At 43.4% G+C, this 17,732-nt stretch overlaps 1 protein-coding gene across 1 annotated transcript; it reads left to right on the top strand.

The window, feature by feature from the left end:
• Positions 1-660: 660 nt before the first annotated feature.
• LOC307251560 (elongation factor 1-alpha 1-like) lies at positions 661-17,595 on the top strand (the record flags this gene model as incomplete). The annotated part of the gene is made up of 8 exons (XM_080028930.1): positions 661-804; positions 2,027-2,206; positions 2,655-2,951; positions 3,340-3,490; positions 3,764-3,951; positions 15,864-15,932; positions 16,886-17,120; positions 17,471-17,595. 8 exons carry the CDS (start codon positions 661-663, stop codon positions 17,593-17,595), a joined length of 1,389 nt encoding a protein of 462 aa, XP_079885056.1.
• Between the last annotated feature and the right edge of the window lie 137 nt (positions 17,596-17,732).

Below are 17,732 nucleotides of genomic sequence, written 5' to 3'. Positions count from 1 at the left end.
TTACTTTTTTTTTTGAAATGCTCATAAATGTGTGCTCTACAAGTCGTGGGCCGGATTAAATCATCTCGCGGGCCGGATCCGGCCCGCGGGCCGTATGTTTGACACCACTGACTTACATCAACTAAACCTTCCATTATCATTATAATTATGGAGGTTATTATAGAAGGATTTGTTAATATGTTGTTAACTGTCTGATTTATCATACATTTTCTTCTGAATAACTTCATGTAAACGGTATGTTTAAGACCTGTACATAGTGTTTTTAGATTTATAAAATGATAAAAGGGCTGTATCCAAAGTCTGTCGACACTCATATATTGTAAAAATGAAACAAAGATTTGAACTCTGGCTTCATGCAACATCTCGATATTTGATTTTGCCTAATTTGCATATTTCTTTCAACATTTCTGAAAAAAACTGTTATACAAAAAGTAATTGTTTTAAATGTTAGTCATCAACCGGCAACGTTTCATGATATCGATATCTATAAGTTAAAAAGTTGACCCACTTCACCTGCAGGGGTCTTGCCTAACATCCCGCGCTGGTTAGCTAATCGCTGTTTATGTGTTATGGTGTAAGGTGTGCGTAAAAATAATGATAGTGCTCTTTTGATTCTTGTTTTTGCTTGGTTCTCCCAGTATCTTCCAGTATTGAGCTGCCATGGGGAAAGAGAAGCGCCACATAAACATCGTGGCGATTGGACATGTCGACTCGGGCAAGTCCACCACCACCGGCCACCTCATCTACAAGTGTGGGGGCATAGACAAGAGGACCATTGAGAAGTTTGAGAAGGAAGCGGCTGAGGTAGGAATCATATTGTTCTTATTAATGCCTTTCTATACAGTGGAGCCTTGGAGACCCTTTTTTTCAGCCTCACAGGTCTGCTATTGGGCAGATTTGCTGGGGAGGTCTAATATAAACTGAGATTCCCCAAAACTCCTAGACATCTACAGTCCTCTTTCAGAAGGCCTGACAGAGCTCTATTGATCTTATCACTGTGATACCAGTGGATGTCTGAGGTTTAAATACGACTTTTAAAAAAAAACAAGGATACTCCCTCACATTGTTCTAATCATTGGCAATCATTGCTAACATATCGCCCGTCCCTCACACCCCACAGCACAGCCATTCTTTTTCACACCCTGGTAACATCACGCATTGACTTCTGTAACTCCCTCCTCTTTGGTCTCCCTCTCAAGTCCATCCGTAAGCTTCAACTGGCATCATCATCACCAGAACCCCCTCCATTAATCACATCACTCCTGTCCTTCAGCAGCTTCACTGGCTCCTGGTCAAAACACACATCCACTTCAAGATTCTGCTCCTCACCTTCAAGGCCCTCCACAACCTCACTCACACATCTGTGAACTCCTGCACACCAACACACCCACCCGCACTCTCCGGTCCTCCTCTTCCATTCAACTCACTGTGCCACCCGCCCGCCTGGTTACCATGGGGTCCAGGGCCTTCAGCAGATCTGCCCCCCCACCTATGGAACGCCCTTCCACCTGACATCCGTAACTCTGACACCCTTTCCACTTTTAAGTCCCGTCTAAAAACACATATTTTTAAACTGACATATTCCATCTAATCACTGTCTATTACCCACTTCACCCCACTTGTGTAAATTGTTTGAATGTGTCTTGTTCTTGTGTTTTTTTAATATTGTTGATTTAGTTTTGTTTTTAACTCTGCCCTGTAAGGTGACCTTGGGTCCTATGAAAGGCGCCCTCAAATAAAATGATTCTTATTATTATTATTATTATTATTATTATTATTATTATTATTATTATTATTATTATTATTATTATTATTATTATTATTATTATTATTATTATTATATATTGAGAAATGTGTGTGTCACACGACTGTACATGCTTGTTTATTTAGAGAGTGATGCAAGGATACAAATCTATAGCAGTTGTTGCACTAGAAGAAGCGTTGGACAGATCTTTGTAAGGAACTCTTAATGAAAAGCAAATGTTACTTCCCTTTCTCTTTCTTTTCCTTTCCCACATGCTCGTAGATGGGAAAGGGTTCCTTTAAATACGCCTGTGTTCTGGACAAGCTGAAGGCAGAGCGCGAGCGCGGCATCACCATTGACATCTCTCTGTGGAAGTTTGAGACCAACAAGTACTACGTCACCATCATCGACGCTCCAGGACACAGGGACTTCATCAAGAACATGATCACAGGCACTTCTCAGGTAGTGGGGTGGAATGGGTAGAACTGAAGAACTTTTAAAGGTGCACTACGCAGTTTCAGGGGAGGGGGATTTGTTTACATTTGCAGAGCCTGCACGAAACACATGTTCCTTACATGTAATGCTTAGTGATGGTGATACTTGAATCATTATACATCAAAACTTAATTATTTTGAGGCACCTGGAACCAAAGGTAAGACTAAAAATATGTTTGTAAACAAAACCGTGGGCCCTGCCGCTGTAAACAACAGCAGTGGAACAGTAACTTTTCAGGTCGCGTTCTAATAGTGTTCAACAACAAGTTTGTTTATTCAGTAATGAGAATATATCTTCAACAATTTTCACTTCTTTGACACACCTAAAGTGACATAGTGCACCTTTAACATAAACATGGGGGGGGGGCACTTGAGTAGGACATACTTTTTCACCTCTCTCTCTCCACTCCTTTCAGGCCGACTGTGCTGTGCTGATCGTGGCTGCAGGTGTTGGTGAGTTTGAAGCGGGCATCTCAAAGAACGGGCAGACTCGCGAACACGCCCTCCTCGCCTATACTCTGGGAGTGAAGCAGCTGATTGTGGGCGTCAACAAGATGGATTCCACTGAGCCCAACTACAGCCACAAGCGCTACGAGGAGATTGTAAAGGAGGTCAGCACCTACATCAAGAAGATTGGCTATAACCCCGACACAGTGGCCTTTGTACCAATCTCTGGCTGGAATGGAGACAACATGCTGGAACCCAGCCCTAATGTGAGTCTGCTGCTGTGAGGGTTGATGAAATCTTTCTGTAGTGTTACCACATGACCAATTGTAAAACAGATCAGGAACTATGTTATTGATTCAGCCCCAGACACATCTGACCAATGAGTGAAGAGAACGTTCTCCCATGGGTCATTCCACTGCTTTTTGGTTCTTCATAAACTGATTTAGACCACAGTAAAGGATGGGTGTGAAAGAGAACTGAGCAAATTGCTGTGGCTAGACAGTCGCCTTGCAGCTGCTCACTGTCTGAAAGCATCTTAATTCAATTACGATATTGTATATTTTAATCCTTGAGTATAATTGAGCACACATACCGCGTTTTTTTAATTTAAGTTACCTCATTGTAAGCAGTCACAGTAAAGCTGTCTCTCCACAGATGAACTGGTTCAAAGGCTGGAAGATCAACCGTAAAGATGGAAGTGCCTCAGGCACCACACTGCTGGAGGCTTTGGATGCCATCCAGCAGCCCACACGCCCCACAGACAAGCCGCTCCGCCTGCCTCTGCAGGACGTCTACAAGATCGGAGGTGAGGACACTGTGGGTGGCTGGGAGGGGGACTGTTGTCTGATTTGTTTGTGGTAGAACAAACTTGGATTGTGTAAGTGTTCCAATTAGCAATTTCTTCTGAAGTGCCAGTGGTACCAGATTCTATGTTCAAATTATTTTGGGAATGAGAGCAGAATCAAATGAGGCCTGGAAAGAATTCCACTGGCGAAGAAGCAGAAAAAACCCAGTTTGCTTATTCGAAGACTAAGCAAACTGTCATGATGATCTTTTCATTTTCCAATCTTTCTGCTAGGCATTGGGACCGTCCCAGTGGGTCGAGTAGAGACAGGAATCCTTAAACCTAGCATGGTGGTGACCTTTGCACCCGTCAACCTGACCACTGAGGTGAAGTCTGTGGAGATGCACCATGAGGCCCTGAATGAGGCCATGCCTGGGGACAACGTGGGCTTTAACATCAAGAATGTGTCCGTCAAGGATATTGTTGTGGAAATGTTTATTACAGTCATAATAATTATGTGTTTATATCAGGCCCGGTTCTAGAAAGTCAGACTTGGGTGGGCCTGTAGAAATTTTGGGGGGGCACACTGGGCAGGGAGACCGAAGATGCGAGCGCGCGCGGAGCGCGCGAGCCGGAATTTTTTGCCCTTGTAAGATATCTGCGTCTGCTTTTTGGCACCTTTACTGTGAATTGTGTAGAACACAATATGCAAATAAACTTTGAGTGTTGCTGTGTGGGAAATTTGATTCTTGGATGTTTTTTTTTCCAAAATGTTTATGAATAACATATAATATACATTATATACTACATAATGTATCTTTTTTTTTAATCGCAGTATTAACTGTAGGCAGCCTGAGCTGATTGAAGAGAAAGCTTTGGGACTGGGCAACCTGGATGGTGGTAGTCCAGAGCTATATACTATACACACTATATAGATGTACAGTCTTTCCACTATTGCCTCCGATGTCCAGCTGGGTGAAAATAGTAACCAGCCGAGGTCACGACCCTGCTAGGGGGGTCCGGGGGTATGACCCCCGGGGAGATTTTCTTTTGCCTTTTTAAAGTGAAATGCATGAATCTGGTGCACTTTGAGAGGAACATTAAGAGGCTAAATCTGAGGAATTTTGTGTGAACAAATAATTTGGAGACACTGGGTCGGATGAATTAGAAGCTATTGAAGAAAGACACATGGATTTTCCATAGAAATATAAATTTGAATTAAATTTTATGCAGGGTCCTCTGGGATGGGCTTGGTGCACTTTTTCTTTTACGGGACATATTTTTCTGTAATATAATGAATCAATTTAAATGCAGTGAGAGGAACGAAGCAGAAGAACTCTGTTGTCCAGTTATCTTTTTTTCCACAGACGAGGCTGAAATAGGCTATAGACTATAGTATACACAGTGCATGGGCAACTGAGGGCAGCCCCATTTTCAAATATTTTTAAATAAACTCAATACACACTGTGCATGCCATGGACTTGAACGTGACGTGATCAGTTAACCTCGGATTACCTCCCAGATGAACTGATTCAATTATTAAGCTATTAACTATCTACCAAAACATTGTATTACTTTTATTGTATGATAATTTACATTTACATAATATGATGTTGATATCAAACACACAAACTTAAAAAAAAAAATTGAGGGGGGCCCCCCTGGCAGTCGGGACCCTAAGCAACCGCTCATTCGCTTATGCCTCGGGCCGGCTCTGCTGACCAGTGACCACTATAAGCGGGTGGGTAACTTGGAGGCAGGCTGACCTGCCCAGTGCCCACCCAATAATACAATTAGAAGCAATGCATGGCAATGGTATATTCTTTAGTATTAATTAATTGTCTGAATTTTATTTGACATTTTCTTGGACAGCGAATGAACAGGTCCGTCCGATAGTGGGCCTGGACTTCCACCTAAAAAAAAAAAAAAAAACATTTTTTTTTTTTTTATGATTGGGTGGGCACAGCCCACATCTGGGGGGGCACGGCCCACCCTGGCCCCTGGCTAGCGCCGGCCCTGGTTTATATAGACTAATGCCATCTTGACTCTAAATAAGCGGAAGTTAATCAACAAAAGTTCTGTTCTGACCTTATGGTGAAGGTTCTGACCGTATGGTGAAGGTTGTTATGTTCTGATTATGTTCTGAGATACTCAAACAGCGTACGGGAATGTATGTTTTGACTGAGAAGGCTCCGGAGAACTGTGTCTGCAAGATAATGAACAATATATATGACTGAGGAGATTGATTCTTCCTCAGTCAGTTTTCTGCTCTCTCCCTATGAGAGTCGTAGTTGCTGATTCTTGTTTGCAAACAATTAAACTATCTTTTATTATACTCTTAACATTGTGTCATCTGGTATTTTTGCCAACTCTCACCCGAACACTAGACAAGCTGTTTTTTCAGTTCCACGACATTTTGGGGGCTCGATCCGGGATGTCCGACTCGAGGATTCTCTAACGCCGTCTAACAGGTCAACTGCGCAGCCGAGACTGGGTCCCGGAGCCAAAACTTCTCCCCGAGAGGACCGTAACTGACCCGAGGGGAGTGAAGGTGGCGCCTGATTCGGACGTGCATTACGGATACCTCGACGCGGCATCCTTGGGGGACCAAAACAACTAAGAGGTGAGAACACAATGTTTTGAAAGGTCAGGGACCAAGTTTTTCTATAAAGTGTGTTGGATGAATAGCTTTAATTAGTTAATTCAGGACAGCTGCTGATTAGTTGAACTAAAAACTAAAGACCAGGGGTCTTTAATTCGCATTAGCTGACGAGCTTTTACGAAATAAAATAGATTTAACCGGGTTAAGCTATTTTATCTAGTGCCGGGCACTAGGGTCAGGGACCAAAATTATACAGGCCAGGGGCCAAACTCGAGAAATAGGATAGATTTAATTAGGTTAAACTATTTTATCTAGCGCCAGGGGCACTAGGGTCAGGGACCAAACTCGAGAAATAAGATAGATTTAACTAGGTTAGACTATTTTATCTAGCGCCAGGGGCACTAGGGTCAGGGACCAAAATTATACTGGCCAGGGGCCAAACTCGAGAAATAGGATAGATTTAACTAGGTTAAACTATTTTATCTAGCGCCAGGGGCACTAGGGTCAGGGACCAAACTCGAGGAATAGGATAGATTTAACCGGGTTAAACTATTCTATCTAGTGCCGGGCACTAGGTGGTCCGGGACCACGAAAGATATCTTTACTGTCAGGGACAGTGCGTAGGATCCATAAAAAATATTAGGCTAAAATAAATCCAAAATAAAGAACGTTCCAAATATTTAGAATATTTTCAAAAAGGAATTGTTTGTGAGTTCATTGTGATCGCTGTGCTTAATAATTTTATTTTTCACTGCTTTCTGAACTCCAATATTATCAAACATGGGAAAATGTCAAAGTAAAATGAAGGAGGGTAATGTGGGGCTTGAAGGCTGTGCTCAGATAATGTGTGACAAGCATGGATTTTGGACCTGTGCACCTTTAAAATCATGGGAAAAACAGGGTTTTCCGAAAAACGGTAGCTTCTGTCTAACACAGATAGAACAATTGAATTGGTAAAAATCGAAAATAAGAGAGGAGCAAAAAAGAGAGTTGATTGGAAGGCTTTTGGTGCATGGAGAACAGAGGCTTTGCTTAGGAACATAGAAAAGATAAAAAGTAGCAAGGGGGGGGGAAACTAATCAATGTCCCAAGCTCTCTACAGGAATAGTTCACCCGGACCTGGACTGTCTCTCTGGAGCGGTGGACCCTCCTCCCTACGCGTCTCCGAATGAGGAAGCACAACGGCCCGATACACCACCTGAGAGGCCCAGCCGCGTGCATAAAAAACACCCGGCACCAGAACAGCCCACTACATCTCCCATCTCTTCAAGGCTGCGCAGCGACAAAACACCGGAGACAGCCCAGCCGAAGGCTCCCAGCCGCCTGTATCCAGACCTCGCAGTACTGAATGAGCCTACTACACCTCCCGTCTCTTCAAAGCTGCACAGCGACAAAGCACCGGAGACAGCCCAGCCTGAGTCTCCCACCAACCTGTATCCAGACCTCGCAGTACTGAATGAGTCTGTACAGCAGACAATTCTAAAAATACTGGCAGCAACATGTGCCCACGACAAACAGTTGGCAGCAACATGTGCCCACGACAAACAGTTTTCTGAGAAAACTGCACCAAAACTGCCTGAAGTTCCAGTCTATCCAGTAATGCCCATGGTCGAGGTGGCAAATCCCAGGGCTGCAGGGACAATGTATGTGTATCGACCATGGACTGCAGCTGATTTGAAAGAAGTCATGGAGGGCATTCCAGACCCCAATGTGACTGGAGGAAAAGAATTTGGAATTCAGCTGTTGGAATTGATCCAACAACATCGCCCTTCCTCAGGAGAAATAAAGAGACTTGTGGTCACCAAAATCCTTCTGAAATGGGGTGCGGTTCAAGGCGACTGGCCTGAAGGTGACATTCCATACGACTGGGCAGATGAATCTGCTTACAGGGCTTCAGTAGCAGGCCTGATTGAAAGACTGAACACGTATTTTAAAAAACGAATGGATTGGGGCACCGTGAAAGACTGTGTACAACAACCTGCTGAAACCATCGCAGATTACCGTCTGAGGCTGGCCAAAGTCTTCAAAACCCACAGTGGTGTGACACCGCCAGAGGATCCGACAGCAGATAGCCCTTACGAGCAACACGAAAAATCTCTCTTCTTTGAAGGTTTGAGGCCTAAAATTAAGGCATACGTTCTGGAACACTGCATCTCCTTAGACACAGGACGCTTTGCTGATGTGTTTGCACATGCACGACATGCAGAAAAGATCTACAAAAAGGAAGAGAAGAACACCGAGAAGACCAAGGAAGCCACAGTAAATCAATTACAAATGGCGCAACTAAAAGACTATCAACATAAGGAACAACAGAGAGAGCGCGGAAGGGCTAAAAGAGGCAGAGGAAGATGCAGAGGCAGAGGGCAGTCCAACTTCCAAGAAGTGCAAGACAACTCCTGTTTCCGCTGCGGAAAAGACACACACTGGGCTAGAGAATGCCCTAACAAAAAGGCTAAAGACGATACAGAGAAATGGCCCGCACGTGAGACTGAGTTCTCCGTCACAAACCCTCGGGGAAGAGGCCGTGAGAGGGGAGGAGATTGACTGACTGGAGAGACAGAAGGTCCGGGAATTGGTGAGCAAATTCACACAAAAAGACACACACACATTGACACACACTGCACAACAGAAATGATTCATTGCATTATTCCCCCATCTGAATTGCCTACAGCTAAACTGTTAGTTTCAGGAAAGGAAATTGAATTTTTGGTTGATTCAGGTGCTACTCATTCAGTCTTAAAAGCAAGTGATTGGTTAAAAGCTCCTAAAATGAGCGGCAGGACAGTAGACACGATAGGGGCAGGAGGTATCACAAAAAAGGAAAAATTCACTTCTCCTCTCTCAGTGGTAGATCTAGAAACAGGAAAGCAGGGGAGAAAACATTCTTTCTTGTTTTCCTCCTGCTGTCCAATAAATTTGATGGGTCGTGATCTAATGTGCACATTTGGTATTGTGATAATTAGCACTGATGAAGGTTTACAAATTAAACGTGTGGAGGACATTCTTTTTCAAGGTGTAAGTTTCAATTCGGAACCCCCTGTGTATGAGTACACATGGGACTTAAAGTCAGACGGCCCTCGCTCAATCTCTCCACAGCTGACAGAGTTTGCAAAACAACACGTAGAACAGATAGGAGTAGATTACATGCACACAGACGACCTGCACTGCAAAGCATATTTAACCACCACAGCAAATGAACAGTTTGAAAAACTTTGGTTCAGAGAGGGAAAAGAATCAGGGTTATTGACTGGTGCTCATTTATATTGGGGTGATGGATTTTGTGCTTTGTCTGTAAGGAGGACTGAGGAGATATCACGTTTCTTACATGAATCTCTTGACCCACATGTAGCATTGTCTAAACCACACCAGAGGGAATGGGACGATGTGGGTTCATGGGTGACACGCTGCATTAAAACTAAAGATTGGATTCCGTCACCAGAGCAAGGAGAAGGAGTAAAATACTCACCTTCTTCTGGTGTTTACTGTAAGACATTCTGTTGTACATTTGTTGCTATGCATGCTTTACATCTGGCACCCCAGGGGGATTTTGGCCAGTTTCCAAGTGTAACAGCAGCACACATGACAGCTGATGACCCACGATTGGCTGACGTTCCCACTAAATTATGGGCAAAACACAAATATGATGTTGGTCTTATGAAATCTGCAGCACCATTGACTGTCACACCTAAATCTGATTACAGACCTTGCAAAACTCAATACCCGTTAAAACCAGAGGCTATTGAGGGTATAACTCCGGTTTTTGAATCACTCGTCGAGCAAGGGATTATTGTACAGTGTCCTACTTCACCTTGTCGCACACCTATCTTTCCAGTAAAAAAAGCTCCACAGATAAATCAACCAACAGCCTGGCGATTTGTTCAGGATCTGAAAGCAGTGAATGAGGCAGTGCACGCCAGAGCACCAGTGGTCCCTGATCCTCACACAATTCTGTCTCAGGTACCAAAAGAAAGCAAATATTTTTCTGTCGTTGATATATCAAATGCCTTTTTCAGCGTTCCAGTACATCCAGATTCACAGTATTGGTTTGCTTTCACATTTAAGGGGCGTTCGTGGACTTGGACTAGAGTTCCACAAGGGTTTTGTGAGAGCCCAGGGGTGTACTCAGCTGCACTGTATGAGGACCTGGAGGGGTTCATACCCCCCTGTGGTAGTAAGTTGGTCACTTACGTTGATGATATCGCTCTGTGTTCAGTGAGTAAACAGGCCTGTGAAACAGACTCTGTAGCACTGCTTCAATATTTAGCAGCAGGTGGCCACAAGGTCAGCCTGCACAAATTACAGTGGGTAAAACAGGAAATAACCTTTTTAGGTCACATTATTTCCAAAGAAGGGAAAAAACTATCGGACGATAGAATCCAAGCCATTTTAAAGATTCCCAAACCTTTAACTAAAAAACAAATGATGGGTTTTCTTGGGATGATAAATTTCTGCCGACAATGGATTCCTGAGTGCTCCCTTTTAGCTAAGCCTCTGCAGAGCATGACACATGACCATGGACTTAGACTGACTGACACAGTGACATGGACAACTGAGGGTGAACATAGTTTTGAACAGCTTAAAAAAGTTTTGACTGTAGCACCTACTTTAGGGCTACCAGACCCGACACAACCATTCACACAGACAGTGTGTGAAAAAGATGGATATATGTCATCGGTGTTACTTCAAAAGCACGGTGGGAAGTTGAGACCTGTAGCATATTTTTCATCGAAACTAGATGCAGTTGCATCTGGTCTGCCACATTGCCTTAAAGCGGTGGCAGCAGCCTCATTAGCGGTGCTAGCATCAAGAGGTTTAGTGGGCTATCAAAAATTGAGTCTTTTAGTACCACATGCTGTCTCGACTATTCTGTTAGAACAAAAAACTAACCATTTGACAGCAGCACGAATGATGCATTATAACAATGTGTTGCTTTCCCTCCCAAATGTAACCATAACTCGTTGCACTGTGTTAAACCCAGCTAATCTCTTACCAACAGCTGAGGACGGGGAGCCACATGACTGTTTGGCTGCTATAACACAGGTTTGCTCCCCAAGGCCTGATCTCATTTCCACAGCTCTTCCTAACTCAGATTTGATTCTCTATGTTGATGGTTCCAGCAGGAAAGACCTACTTACACATGAAGCACAAGTTGGCTATGCTGTTGTTACAGATCATGACGTTTTAGAATCAAACAGGCTCCCAGGACAGCTTTCTGCACAAGCTGCAGAATTGTTTGCACTCACCAGGGCCTGCATTCTGGGAACAGGGGTAAGAATTACTGTTTACACTGACAGCAGATATGCATACGGCATTGTACATGATTACGGTTGTTTGTGGAAGATGAGGGGGTTTCTGACATCAACAGGTAAACATATTGCACATGCTTCACTGGTATCCAACCTTTTAGATGCTATCTTACTTCCACAGGAAGTGGCTGTTTGCAAATGTGCGGCACACACAGGTGCTAGGGATTCTGTCTCTACAGGTAATGAACGAGCTGATAAAGCAGCAAAGACGGCTGCACAGGCTCCCGTTCACACCACGTTGCAAATGTCTAACATAACCCCTTCTGTTACGTTTGCAGAACTAGCTGAAGCACAACAAAACGCTCCTAAGCAAGAGCGCACGCTGTGGAAAGCAGCAGGCTGTACCTTTGTAAATAATGTTTGGTACGGACCAAACGGCAACCCGTGTTTGCCAAAATGTTTGTTTCCTTACCTTGCTAAGTTAACACATGGCAAGGACCATGTGTCAAAAGGAGCGATTGTATTGACAGCCAACAGGTACTGGTACACAACAGGCTTCAATACTTACTCACAGAGTTTTTGTTCAAAGTGCCTAATTTGTCTCAGGAACAATGTGGGCAGAGGACAGGTAATGCAACAATCCAGCCATCCTACCCCAGATGCTCCTTTCGACCATTTAATGATGGATTTCATTGAACTGTCACCTTGTGAAGGGAAAAAATTCTGTTTGGTGATTGTTGATTTATTCTCCAAATGGATTGAAATTTTTCCAACAGGAAAAGCAGATTCATCAGCTGTAGCAAAAGTGCTACTTCGGGAAATCATTCCTCGATGGGGAATTCCTAAGAAACTGACTTCTGATAATGGCACACATTTTGTAAATAACGCTATCAAGCAGATGTCTGACTTCCTAGGGATTGATTTGAGAACACACTGTGCCTACCATCCACAGAGCGCAGGTGCAGTGGAGAGAGAAAATGGCACGATCAAAAACAAACTGAACAAGGTCTGTGAGGAGACAGGGCTGAACTGGGTCAAGGCTTTGCCTCTGGTGCTGATCAGTATGAGAGGACAGGGAAAAACCAAAACAGGGTTGTCCCCATTTGAAATACTCTTGGGGCGACCCATGAACACAGGAATGTCCTCACCATGCCCAAGGGCATCTCTGGGAACGGAAGAGTTTCATGAATCTATGCTAAACTATTGTGTCAACCTCTCCAACTCTTTAAGGTCCATCCACACCCAGGTGAAAACGGCTCTACCTGCTCCTTTGCAAGGACCTTTGCATTCACTGCAGCCAGGGGACTGGGTGGTGGTCAAAGACTTTAGGAGAAAGAGCTGGAGGAAACCTCGCTGGACAGGGCCATTCCAAATACTACTGACAACCAACTCAGCTGTAAAAGTGGCTGAGCGAGTCACTTGGATCCACGCCAGCCATTGCAAAAAAGCCCCAGCCTTGGAAAATCACAGACTCACCACTGAGGAAGTCGCCAGGGACAAGGAGAGAGATAACGACAACAGCTGTTAAAGGTAAACACACACACACAGCTAACTCCTACAATCCTGCAGGATGATGCAGACAGAGAGAGAGAGAAAAATGTGGAACACTGGATGGAAGATGAGAGGTACCATTTGCGCCCTGGCTCTGATTGGACTTATCATCACGATCCCAGGAATACTGAGGTATGAACTTGACTCTGATTCTGATATCAATGACACTGATAACCAAACCCAAATGCAGGTTAAGAAACCTGCAGACCCGGCAATGCACGACTTGAGGAGGCGCAAGCGTGCCCTTTTCAAAGGTGACGAGTGGAAGCCTTGGGGGTTTGATGCAACCGCCCTGAAAGCCGAAGAACTCAGCACAAGGAATTCTTGGTACTCGTTCCTCAGGTATTTAGCTAGGCAATCTAGGGGGAACAACAAGCAAATATTGGCCATACAGGGGCCACCAATGTCATGGTCGAACATGTTCAATCTCACTGCCAACCCAACACCCTGTGTCCGCCAAATTCTTGCTATCTTGTTTTACCAATCTTCAACAAAGCAGGCCGTCTACAGCAGTTGGGAACAGCGGGTGGGAAGATGTATTAGTTCTGTGCAATTCTGGGCTAAAGCTACAGGTTTAATGTCACCAGAAACCTACGCCTGCACTCTCCACTTCTGCCAGACCATGCATCAAATTACCAAGCACACGGACATTGACTATGCAGTACCACAAGAGATTCCTTATGCCTTTTCTGAGTCCGAAGGGACTGTGTGCATCTGTAATAGCGGCAGTAATAAGCAGTCTATTGGATTTACTAGATGCACTTTAAACTTAGCAGGGCTAACTGGCAGACCAAACTTTAGGAATGTTTCCTTCAATGTGGGGACTATTACTACTGTGGCTAACAATTCTGTCAATGCTGATTTTGATAAAGGTGTGGGTCCTGTGCCGAACTGTTACTGGCAATGTGGTAAAAAAGCTTTCCTCTACCTGCCTAACAACTGGACAGGTTGTTGCCAATTAGTTAACCTAACCTTAAACAATATTGTTTTCCTAGCAAGTGAAACAACTAACCCAGGCCCTAAAAGACAGAAAAGGGACATGGCGGAGTTCCACACCCTCGAGTCCTATCATTGGAGAATCTCCTTGGGGGAAAAATGGGGCATTGGTATATTTCCATGGTACGGAGTCACCTTTCTGGCAGATCACATAGACAACATAACCTATACAATGTCTGGGTTTGCTAATGAAACTATCAGAGGCTTTAGTTACCTTTCAGACAATGACAGATCCCACCGTTTAACACTTTTGAAGCATGAGATAGCACTTGATTACTTAATGGCAAAGACAGGAGGTTTATGTGTGACTCTGAATTTCACAGGAGATGCTTGCATGACATTAATCCCAGATAATGATGATAATCTCACTAGTGTTATAAGGGCCCTCGGAAAAATCAGGAATTCTTTTGGCCCTTCGGATTCTGCAGGACAAAGCCTCACCCAATGGTTGCAGGACAGGCTAGGCCCATGGGGAGCAGTTGCCCTTCAAGTTCTTTCTCCATTCCTAATCATGTTTGGTGCCTTCTTGTGTCTCTGTTCTTGTACCCTTACCTGCATGAGAGCCTTGCTACACAGATGGATAGCCAGTGTGGTTGGAGGAAAGGTGGAGCAATATGCTCTCCTCCGTTCTCCCAGACGAGAATCCTTTGATCCCTGGGATGTGGCCGACTCACTCCCAGACATTGAGCAGCTGCACTACTTGACCCAAGGAAGCTCGTAGGCCTCCACTCTATCGAATATGCATGCTTCAAGCCTAGGGTTGAGGCAGACCCACGACTACTGGACTAAAGAAATCCCGGAAGGATGACAACAAGGGCTCACGGTAAAGGTGTCCGCCCCTACGAAGGGTCATGTTCTGGAACCTCTGACCCAGGTACGTATACCCACAGGTAGCATGCTGACTCCTGAGCCCGAAGAAACATCCTGCCATGTGGGTGTCCCTCTGCATCCCATGATGAGAATGACTACAATGAAAATAATGACACCTGAACACCAGGCCTTTGATTTATGCTAACCTTTAATTATATCCTGCAACTTAACATTACCCTTACGGTATATTAATCTACATTTAATAGTTAACATTAATTCTTTCTTACAACATTTTATTTAGTTTTGTTTAGAATTATACTGCCATATAACATTACTTTTGATTTAAATCTTTTAAGCATAGCTGTTTAATTTTTTGTTAAACAGAACTGTCTGAAATTTTTTTTTTCCTCTCTAACGATCTATGAGGTTTTTTTCCAAATGATAAGTTCTGTTATAGTAAGTATAGTTAGTGCATAGAATTCTTTTGACCTCCTTTTGCCAATTGTGAGGGGGTGGGTTTGCTTCTATGTGTATAGGTGATGATGACCTGTGATTTCTGTCTGTCTATTTTGAATACACTGGTCAAGGGGATAAAACACCTGAAAGGCCACTCAGGCCTTGGCGGACAATCTCACAGGCCATCATGTAGAATTTTAATACGCTTTTGTTTTTCCATATAACATTTTTAATCTTTTAATTATTAGAACATTTTTTTTAATGATTATTGATTTGATTATAATCAAGAAGGGAATGTTGTGGAAATGTTTATTACAGTCATAATAATTATGTGTTTATATAGACTAATGCCATCTTGACTCTAAATAAGCGGAAGTTAATCAACAAAAGTTCTGTTCTGACCTTATGGTGAAGGTTCTGACCGTATGGTGAAGGTTGTTATGTTCTGATTATGTTCTGAGATACTCAAACAGCGTACGGGAATGTATGTTTTGACTGAGAAGGCTCCGGAGAACTGTGTCTGCAAGATAATGAACAATATATATGACTGAGGAGATTGATTCTTCCTCAGTCAGTTTTCTGCTCTCTCCCTATGAGAGTCGTAGTTGCTGATTCTTGTTTGCAAACAATTAAACTATCTTTTATTATACTCTTAACATTGTGTCATCTGGTATTTTTGCCAACTCTCACCCGAACACTAGACAAGCTGTTTTTTCAGTTCCACGACAATATACGCCGTGGCAATGTGGCTGGAGACAGCAGGAACGACCCACCGCAGGAGACATCCAGCTTCACTGCTCAGGTCTGTATACTGACTTTAGGCCAGACACTGCAGGTCAATCGGGTCAACATTTAGTGAATAGAATCTAGAACACTTTTTGACTAAATTAGCCAACAGTATCTACTAACCATCCATTACCTGTACATCGTGGGCACACTGAAAAAGGTAGGTTGTTTACACACAGCCCCGGCTCCGCCAATATCGATCTAAAAAGCATGGCTCAGAGCCAGCAGCTGTTTCTGTTTATAAACTTCATGGGTTGACGTTTTGGGGAACGGCCCGGCCACTCACTCTGAGCGTCAACTGTTGCCATGGTAAGGTTGAACATAAACAAACATTTGTTGGCGATCGCTTTAGTATGCCTTTAATCCCTTACATTTTAAGAATAATCTTTTGTATCCATTTTTTTCACAAATGTTTGAATAAATATTCACATTTTAAAATATAGCTAACGAATGATGCTTACCTTTGCATTTCTTTAAAAACCAAAAATCTTGATTTCATTTTTTACACATATTAGTGTCCAACATTTTTACAGAACAGATTTTGGATACAGCCTTTTATCATTTTATAAATCAAAAAATACTATTTACAGATCTTAAACATGCATTTTCAGCATTTTTTTGACCAGAAAATGTATCATAAATCCAACAATTACCAACTTCAGAATAGTGCTAAGAATGATTATGGAAAGTTTAGGTGATGTAAGTGCTTTAGAAATCATGGTTTTTGGTTCAGAGTATTGAAAAAAATTTTTTTTGAGATAAACAGACAAGGTTTAGTCAAATAAACACCTACATGTTCATCTTGGACCTTGATACTAGTATGAAAGCTGACATGTTATAGAAGCAAATAAGAGAAAAACCTGAAAATTGACTAGTGCTAGTTATTTAAAGTGTTTTTTGCCTGCCATGGTTGTAACTACTGAACAACATCCACATGCTAATGAGAGTCTGATACTTCATGTCACCCAGGTGATCATCCTGAACCACCCTGGTCAGATCAGTGCTGGCTACGCCCCAGTGCTGGACTGCCACACTGCACACATCGCATGCAAGTTCTCAGAGCTCAAGGAAAAGATCGACCGTCGCTCTGGCAAGAAGCTTGAAGACAACCCGAAGTTCCTGAAGTCTGGAGATGCTGCCATCGTGGACATGATCCCCGGCAAGCCCATGTGTGTTGAGAGCTTCTCTGAGTACCCACCACTGGGTAAGCCACCTGTCCTCCTGCAGCGGGATTTTTACCTGTTGAAAAAGCTACCAATCTAATGTAATTTGCTAGTTATGTGAATTAAAATCGATTATTAAAGAGACAGGCTCTCAAATGGAGCGTTTCACACAGAGGCTGAAAAGAGGAGATTAAGCAATGGCACTGTGAGAAATACAAAGGTTTTTTTGGGACACTACACCATGGAAACAGTTTCTAGTAGAAACCCAAATTACAATTTTCAACCTGAAAATAAGCATAATAAGTGACCTTTAACCCTTATCTTAACCTTATAGATAATGTGAACTTTTATTTTATTCAGAGGTAACTTGTTGGTGTTTTTCCATCTTCAGGGAGGTTTGCTGTGCGTGACATGCGTCAGACTGTGGCGGTGGGAGTGATCAAAGGTGTGGAGAAGAAGGCCCCGACCAGCGGTAAGATCACCAAGTCTGCACAGAAGGCCCAGAAGGTCAAATGAACGTTGTGCTGGGTTGCTGCCCCAAACGCTCACCGGGGCCAAAGACACGCTAGCACCCCGCACCTTCTGCAAACCATTGTCAGCGTCTGGTCTATTATCACAATGCATCGCAAAAGCAGACGAAGGAAAAAAAAAAC

This window comes from Ammodytes marinus (genome assembly GCF_949987685.1).
Source record: "Ammodytes marinus genome assembly, chromosome: 6".
NCBI lineage: Eukaryota > Metazoa > Chordata > Actinopteri > Uranoscopiformes > Ammodytidae > Ammodytes > Ammodytes marinus.
This window is presented reverse-complemented; position numbering and strand designations above follow the sequence as displayed.